At 32.7% G+C, this 8276-nt stretch overlaps 3 protein-coding genes across 3 annotated transcripts; 1 reads left to right on the forward strand and 2 right to left on the reverse strand.

Moving 5' to 3' along the window:
* On the reverse strand, nt 1072-2622 carry LOC107608168 (inactive protein RESTRICTED TEV MOVEMENT 2-like). Its single transcript, XM_016310045.2, has 2 exons — nt 2420-2622; nt 1072-2141 (listed from the first exon to the last, which is right to left on the reverse strand). The coding sequence occupies exons 1-2, from the start codon at nt 2523-2525 to the stop codon at nt 1243-1245; spliced, it is 1005 nt and encodes a 334-aa protein (XP_016165531.1). The 5' UTR covers nt 2526-2622; the 3' UTR covers nt 1072-1242.
* On the forward strand, nt 3339-4102 carry LOC110264965 (cold shock domain-containing protein 3-like). Its single transcript, XM_021107655.1, has 3 exons — nt 3339-3377; nt 3656-3893; nt 3936-4102. The coding sequence occupies exons 1-3, from the start codon at nt 3339-3341 to the stop codon at nt 4100-4102; spliced, it is 444 nt and encodes a 147-aa protein (XP_020963314.1).
* Nucleotides 6386-8115, reverse strand: LOC110264820 (putative uncharacterized protein DDB_G0294196). Its single transcript, XM_021107135.1, has 2 exons — nt 7825-8115; nt 6386-7451 (listed from the first exon to the last, which is right to left on the reverse strand). Exons 1-2 carry the CDS (start codon nt 7976-7978, stop codon nt 6493-6495), a joined length of 1113 nt encoding a protein of 370 aa, XP_020962794.1. The 5' UTR covers nt 7979-8115; the 3' UTR covers nt 6386-6492.

Raw genomic sequence — 8276 nt, forward strand, 5'->3', positions numbered from 1 at the left:
TTTCATATTAAATTATTAAAAGTATTTCATGAATACAAAAAAATATCTGTGAATCTATTATCAATACAAAAAATACGTATTATATTTATACATATACATACAATACGTACCTATATTAAGTATGACTCTATTATTTGATTATAAGTGTGGATTTGATTTAACTATATCTGGGCACGAGTTTCATTATAATTGCAAAGAGTATAATTATGGGTGAAAATTCAAGTGTAATTATTTTTACGTAAAATTAATAGTTAAAAATTATTAAATAATTTAATAAATTTAATTAAATTGTCATCTAACAATTTTTTATTATCACCTTCAATTTATATGAAGATAATTATATATGAGTTTTGAGCATAATTATGAACCTGGTTCGCATTTTTTGAGACACTATGAGGTCAATTTATATCTCTATACACGGTAATTAATATGTTAACTGAATTTGTGCCATTTCATATACAATTTTATTCAAAATTATTATCCATCCCCTATCACATATATGGATGGTATGTCCACTCGAAAATAATACCTTTGTGTCTTTGTTGAAGAAATTATTTTATTTTTGTGTCTTTGTTGAAGAAATTATTTTATTTTATTTTTCCTAATTAAACAGCTGATATTTCATTGTCCAAATAAATAATCATGGTATGTGTATGAGAAAAGAAAAACCAAAAAAAATTTCTTAATTAGATCTTGGACTAAGCTTTTAACATCACAAGACTCGGTCATCATAAATAATCCAAAAGTAATTTCATCAAACATGTAGTAGTCTAATATAAAAGTCAATCTTCTGAAATTTCACTACACCTTTGTATATATATATATATTCTTTTATTTAAAAGGTGGAATGAGTTAAGCATCCGATCCCTTTTAACTTCCGATAATGTTTTCTCTTTATTTGTTTATTTATTTGTCTTATTTAGTCATAAAACAATTGTATATGTTAAAAAGAAATATATATTAAAAAAAGTAGAAATAACTATACTACAAATAAAATCAAGAGCAATATCACAATGGATGTGAAATAAATAATTATTCATTAGCCCAAATACAGTGTTGTCTGCAATAATCTTAAATAAAAACTCTTCTTTTTTACTTCTTTATATTGAGATTATGCTTTCACAAATGCATGAACAAGCACATGCCATGATGCCAATTATTCTTTAAAATTGATCTTAATACACCCCTTTATAACTTATTATGCTTTTACTACAAAAGCATAATATGCATTTTACATGTGGATTAAAATTCCTGATGGAAATTAGCTTCTCCCTGAGATGATGATGATGATGATGACCTGAATGCGTTTTTGACATAAATTCCAACTACCATAACCAATAAAATGGCCACAATTATGTTCATCAATATCTTAGGCTTCTTAATTATTCCTTTGACCAAACATTGGTCAACATCTTTGTTTCTATCATCATCACTTGATGATCTCAAACTAAGGGTGAAATCTAACACCCTTGTTTTCAACCTTTGAACCATCTTAGCACCTTCTTTCTCATTTACTCTTGGTGCTAATAATGAACTTTCTTCTTTGTTTGACAAGCCTTTAAACTTCACTTTCTTGTCACCATCATCATCACCAACCACTTGGTTATTATTAGATGGTGTTGATTTTTTGCTCTTCTCTTTCTCTTCTTTAATAATTGACTCTTTTTCGCTTTTCGATAAATTTTGTTGATCTGCCTCTCGAGTTGATGCCCTAAGTTCAGGCTCGGACTTCTGAGACCTGAACTTAGGTTTAGTCTCAAACTCATTCTCATTCTTTGATAACTTTTGCTGATCATCTTCTTGTTTTGTTATCATAGGAGGCTCAAGTCGAGCCTCCTGAGTTGGCTGAGGCTGAGACTGAGACTGAGACGGCTCAAGCTTTGCCCTAGACTCTTCTGGAGCGCTTGTAATTGCGTTTGCTTGTTCTTGTGGCTTAGGAGGGGAACCTTGAATCTTGGGAAACTTGACATTGAGCATGCCACGCTCAAACTTGGCAGTGACCTCATTGGTGTCACAATATGAAGGGATGTTGAATTCTTTTGCAAAACGTCGCCATACATTCTGAGTGACTTCTCTTTCACCATTAATCCTTAGGACAGGCTTTGAAGTCACTTGAACTTTCAATTGCTCTCTTCTAAATCCTACACACATATATATTGAAAGTATAAATGAAAAAGCAGAAATGTAACATACATATGTATATAATAGAGAAAGATCTTAATTATATATATATATATCCCCAAATTAAAGAAATATATTTATAAAGTTCAATGGACCCTTGCATGATATTAAATGGAGATGTTAAAGTTTATGGGTAGGTTGCATGCAAATATTGGGTAAAAAAAAAAATTGTAATTAAAAAATATAATAATACTGATAATGGATTGGGGACAAAATTAAAAGAAAAGTTATTAATTACCTGGCAGCATTACAGTGAGGGTAGCAATTGCTTGATCTTCATTCCATTCATAAAATGGTTCAAAATCTTGATAAACACGGTTAGGTGCTGCTGATGATTGTGCCATCTTTTATTTTTTTATAATAATTTTTGCTATTAGATTGTTATGTAATTGTGTTATTAATATCTCTTATGTTGGAGAATGAAATGAAAACTCTAAGAATTGTTGCTTATATACCCATGAATAAATGGATATAATGTAGATTCCTCTGATCCATTTTTTTTTCCAATTATTATTACTTTCTTTTCGTACAATCCTTGCGTGACTTTTTGTATTGGCGATGCTAAAACCTCTGAAATAAAATTGCTTAGCTTTGTTTTCTATTATTCCTCAATGCAAATCTTTTATGGGACAAAGATAAGGATTTTGGCTTTTTATAGTTTCTTTTCTCTTTTGGGCGGTGGAGATGAATTAATTAACAGTAACTCTAAGAATAAAACAAAATAAAAAGGAAAAGTATAGGGAGCCAGCAACTTTTTCAAATTCTGGCCAGCATGTAATCAATAAAGAAAAATGAGTCATTGGATAAAATCTCACACTAATCTCACACTATTGAAATCATCATTAATAACTATTTGATGACTATAAATACCAAAAGTTGCTGGTCCTCTAATACTCCTCATAATAAAAATATTAAATAACATGAATAATAAATATATTAGATATTTAATTTATTAGATGTGCAGATAATTATCTTAATATTAAGATTTAGATAGATAATTTAAGAATGTAATTTGTTTTTATTTTATTGAACTAATTTTAAAATTAATTATTCACAAAAATTATTATTTACCTAATAAAATCCTAAAATAAATTGCATTTCAGAAAGAAATAGTTAGAAGTTATAACTCATCATCTTGATTTTTAAATGGCTCTTCCATGATAGAGAACCCAACTTTCTTTACTTTGAATTTCATCGTATTATCTATGCACTAAAAATTAGTTACTATATTTATATAAAATATATATTAAAATATAAAATATATTAAAAATAAATTTAAAAATCTACCAACTATCACTCCATCACTATTTATACCAAAAAACAACCTTCAACAATAACATCAAATAAATCAAAATCAAAACAATAATTCATCACTAAAATTATCATCGCTAACAAGAAACAAGAAAATCATCATCATCGTCAAAACAAACATTAACAAAAAAGAGAGAGAAAAAAAAGAGAGGGAAAAGTCTAGGTGCGTAACGATAACAGATACAGCACTAGTGCTGGTGTTGGAGGCAGAAGAGCCTGTTACCAGTGTGATGATGATTTCGGTCATCTTGCTAGAGATTGCAGCTGTGCTGGCAATGGCGGTAGTGGCGGCAGCGGTACATGCTACAGTTGCGGCGGAAGAGGAGCAAACGGCTGGGGCTACTTTAAGTGCAGCGAGTTCGGCCACATGGTGAGGGATTGCAGTGGAGGCGGTGGCGGCGGTGGCAGTGAGTTTGGGCACATGGCTAGGGACTGCAGCGGAAGTGGCGGTAATAGCGGTGATTGCTATAGCTGTGGTGAGGTTGGTCACTTGGCCAGGGATTGTAATAGAAAAGGTGGTTCGGTGCTGGTGGAAACGGTGGAAAGAGCACGTGCTTCAATTGTGGGAAGTCTGGGCATTTTTTTACTTTGCAGAGGGTTTCGACGGTGAAGGAGAGGGAGGAGGGAGAGCCAGGTAGGAGGGAAAGGGCTGGGTGCTGTTTTTGCTTCTGATGAAGAAGAAAAAGAGATGATGCGATGAAGAAGAGAAGGGTATTTTGGTTCAAAAGACGATTTTAAAATTACGTTGAACTTTAGGAATGATTTTGTATGAAAAAAAAGGTTAAGGACGAAAAAAGTGTTCTGCCTATACTATAGAGATCAAAATCGTATTTAACCCTAACATCTATGTTTAACCTACGAGCTATATACAATAATGTTATTAGTTTAAGTTTGCTATTTTACATTTGAGTGATTATTCAAATTAGTTCTAAAAGATTTTAAAAGCAAATATTATAGTCTTTAAAATAAATTAATATATAAATCAATTTTTAACTTTTTTTTTTGCAGAGATAATAGTATTATGTATATTTTTTAGCATAACTCACTAACAAAAAATATTGAGTTAACAGATAAACTTACACATATAACACTTAAATATTCGTGTGTGAGAGAAATATAAAACAGTCCCTGGCATAACTTACTAGCCACTAGACTATCGCCACTATTTCTACATTCTTTCCTCCGTTTTCTATTCTTCCCTCTTTTTCTTCCTTTCCTCTCATTTTTCTTCCACAATTAGACCCGATCACCGCCATCGCCTCACTCCCCCTCACCATCCACCCTTTCTATTGTGAAATTTTATATCTGCCATCGTTATCATTGCAACTCTTTCATCGCACAAAAAAGAAACATCTCCTCTGTTGCCCTCCTCTGTCACTCAACAACAACTCATTTGCTATTTCATGTTCTGTCTTTTGTCGCCTCCGTCCCCAGTCGTGTCACTGCCACCCTTTTCTTTTCTCTCCTCCTTCCTCTCTCAATAATCTTTCCCTCTTCCTCCTTCACTCTTTCAATTCATTTTTCATCATTTTTTGATTGAATTAATAATGCCTGATCCAACCCGAAGTGAACATTGTCGTCGCGCGCTTGAGGAGAATCGTCACAGGCAAAATCATCACGTTAAAAGCAAAATCAACGTCGTCTTCGTCGCGAGAATCAAACAAAACGAATTAAAAATAAGAGAAAGAGGAAAACCTATTCCTGAAGGGTTTGGGCAAGGGTGAGGCCAGCATCGACCTAGCTGAGATTGGTGAAAGGGATTCTCGAAAGTTGCCGAGAAGCAGATCCAATTTATTTCCCTTCATTGTCTTTGCCATTGTCATCGTCTTCTTCTGCTTCTGCTTCTTCCTCCTATTCTTCATCCACTTGTTCCGCCGTGTGTTCGTCCACGCCGTTGTTGAAATTGGAGCAATCCTCCTCTTCGCTGTGACTGTTTGATTTTTCACTGACAATTGTGAGTTTGGCAGTGACGCTGCCGTTGATGTTGGTGGCGATATCCCATGGATTTTAACATAACCCTTAATGATGAAGAACAAGACCTTCAATATGAGAAGACACCATATGATGTCGTTTTGTGATTACAGGTCAGAGATTGTTTTTTCTTTTTCGCACACGTGAAAATACTTAATTGCCACATATGCGAGTTTACCTTTCAACACAGCATTTTTCGTTAACAAATCATGTAAAAAAATAGACGAAAAACTGTTATATTTGACGGAAAAAATATTAAAAATTAATCTGTATATTAATTTTTTTAGAAACTAAAATATACATTTTTTAAATATTTGGAGACTGATTTTTTATATTAGATAATTATTTTTTACATTTTATTGTGGTATCCTAAAAATATCCTCTAAAAAAAATAAAAAATGCAATATTTAAACTCAAAATAAATATGTCCATATATATATAATGGTTGAAAAGGATTACAAAAATATTTAACCTAGAGAGAGCACAGAAATTAAATAAAGAAATAAAAAAGACAAACATATAAATCAAACCATATATTGTATGTATGTACTAAAAAAGAAATGATAGAAATTTTCGCCCGAATCAATATTTAACAACTTATCTGATTTATTCCAACCCCTTTTACTCCTTTATATTACATAAGACATGCATCTAATTTACGTAGGCATACCTATTGACACAAATTTTGAGTTTAATTTTGATATACTAATTCTATAAAATATTTTATATAGTCGTATAATTACATTTATTTTTTTGAATGATTATTCACACAGTTAATATAAAAAATAGTTATTTTTATTAATATGACGTTATACACATGTAAAACTATTTTATCAGCCCATCAAAATTAATAATAATAGGTGAAAACTCAGGTGAAGTCGACTTCACATGAAGTTGATACCTGAGAGCCGTTAGATAAAAATTTAGTCAAATCAGTCAAATCATCTAACAGCTCTCAGTATCAACTTCATGTGAAGTCGACTGTACCTGAGTTTCCACCTTAATAATAACTAATAACTCTTGGTTTATTTATGGCCTTTCTCCACCAAAATATGAGTTGATAACATTGTTAACGTAGAGCACAAGTAACATCACTAGAAAGATTACACCCAAATTCGTCCTTGTCTTATGCTTCTTCAAATCTTCAACCGAACGATAAACACCATTTCCATGCTCCTGTGATTTCTCTGAAACCGTACTTAGCCTTTCACCAATAACTTCTCCAGTTACTCCCTTCATTTCCATAACCCTAGACGGCATTGTTGCTTCTTGCCTTCTCTCATTGTTGCCAACTTTTCTTGCATTATTATTATTATTAGTTTTTTCTTCTTCTTTTTGTCCCTTCTCCTTCTCCTTCTCCTTCTTCAATGATGGTAGAGGGGGCGCTTGTGCCTGTATTGGTGCCGATGCAGACGCAGGTGCAGGCGCCTCCTCATCCATTACTCTTTGTTTTTCTTGATCTTGATAAGGAGCAATTGGTGCCTCAGGCTTCGATTGTAACTGTGGTTGTGGTTGTTGCTGAGGCCCTGCTACTGCTGGAGGTGCAGGTGTAGGGTTTGGCGCAGTCGCCGGCGCCTCAGGCTTCGACTGTGGTTGTTGCTGAGGCCCTGTTTCTGTTGTAGGTGCAGGTTTTACACGCAAGATTATTGGCTTAATTTGTAGTGGTTCCTTGTCCATTACTCTTTCCTTCATCACATACTCATAATCAGGAACTTTATATTCAAAGTGTATTATTTGTTGCTGAGGGTTCGGTGTTGGCGGCGGTTGTTGTGATGGTTTGACGGAAGTAGTGATAACTCTGGGAAGCTTGACATAAAGGATGTCATTTAAAAACTTGGTGTTGATGGATTTAGTGTCAGTATCTGAAGGAATTGCAAGCTCTTTCTCAAACCTACGAATTTTAATGACTTCACCGATCTTTCTTTCACCACTCAATCTTAGCAGACCATTTGAGGTTATTTCCACCCTCGATTGCTCCTTTTTGAATCCTTCAATATCAACAATGCAAACCAATAAGTAAATAAAGACGGAAGCAGTTTTTTTTTTTTGGCAATATATATATGCAATCAACACTAGGGAACATTTAATTGGTTAAAAACATGAACAATCAACTGCATAATTGAGTATGGAAAAGTATATGGAACTAAGAGGTGGTCAGCCAAAAAGTAAATAACTTAACTAATTTATAATTATATTTAAGTGCTTAAGTATATTGAGAGGCTAATATTTTACAATGTTTTTTTTCCCATTGCAATCCAATCAAGGAAGAAATCTAAAACATTGTGTTGTATATAATATGAAATTAATAACAAGAAATTAAGGGCATATATATATAATAATATAAAACAAAAGAATTTGAACCTGGAAGAAAAACAGCAAGTGTGTCACTTATTCCTTTTTCATCATCCCAAATCCAATCAAAGGATGGTTCAAATTCTTGGTATTCTAGCCGTGCATTTCCTTGTTTCAAGTTTTTTCCATCCCAATTCCAATCAATTGATGAATTCATAGACATTTTCGCCCTTGATTTGGTTTCTCTCTTCTTTTTTATTATTTTTTCTTTCTGCTTTTGTTCTAAGATTAGGAATTTTAGTTTGAGAATGAAAATAAATATGTGGTTATGTCACTTTTGTAGACACCGGTGAAAATATGTTTTCTTCGAATTCAGTTCTTCTTTTTCTTGCAAGATTGTTTTAGTTTAAGGGGTTTTCTTCTGTGCAAGAGGAAAAAGAAAAGGTTCTAAAGTATACTTTAATATTAAGCTATATTTTATTCTTTTCTTTATGAACAATATGTTAGGAGCAATGCTATGA

This window comes from Arachis ipaensis, chromosome B07 (genome assembly GCF_000816755.2).
Source record: "Arachis ipaensis cultivar K30076 chromosome B07, Araip1.1, whole genome shotgun sequence".
NCBI lineage: Eukaryota > Viridiplantae > Streptophyta > Magnoliopsida > Fabales > Fabaceae > Arachis > Arachis ipaensis.

What these genes read in the sequence shown, in the direction of transcription:
- LOC107608168 (XM_016310045.2), bottom strand. Translation starts at nt 2,525, where the DNA reads ATGGCACAATCATCAGCAGCACCTAACCGTGTTTATCAAGATTTTGAA. An exon ending in CCTCACTGTAATGCTGCCAG is followed by an intron (nt 2,142 to 2,419) that starts GTAATTAATAAC and finishes ATATGTGTGTAG; the next exon opens with GATTTAGAAGAGAGCAATTG.
- LOC110264965 (XM_021107655.1), top strand. Translation starts at nt 3,339, where the DNA reads ATGATAGAGAACCCAACTTTCTTTACTTTGAATTTCATC. An exon ending in TCTTTACTTTGAATTTCATC is followed by an intron (nt 3,378 to 3,655) that starts GTATTATCTATG and finishes GGAAAAGTCTAG; the next exon opens with GTGCGTAACGATAACAGATA. An exon ending in CAGTGGAGGCGGTGGCGGCG is followed by an intron (nt 3,894 to 3,935) that starts GTGGCAGTGAGT and finishes ACTGCAGCGGAA; the next exon opens with GTGGCGGTAATAGCGGTGAT.
- LOC110264820 (XM_021107135.1), bottom strand. Translation starts at nt 7,978, where the DNA reads ATGTCTATGAATTCATCAATTGATTGGAATTGGGATGGAAAAAACTTG. An exon ending in ACTTGCTGTTTTTCTTCCAG is followed by an intron (nt 7,452 to 7,824) that starts GTTCAAATTCTT and finishes TTGATATTGAAG; the next exon opens with GATTCAAAAAGGAGCAATCG.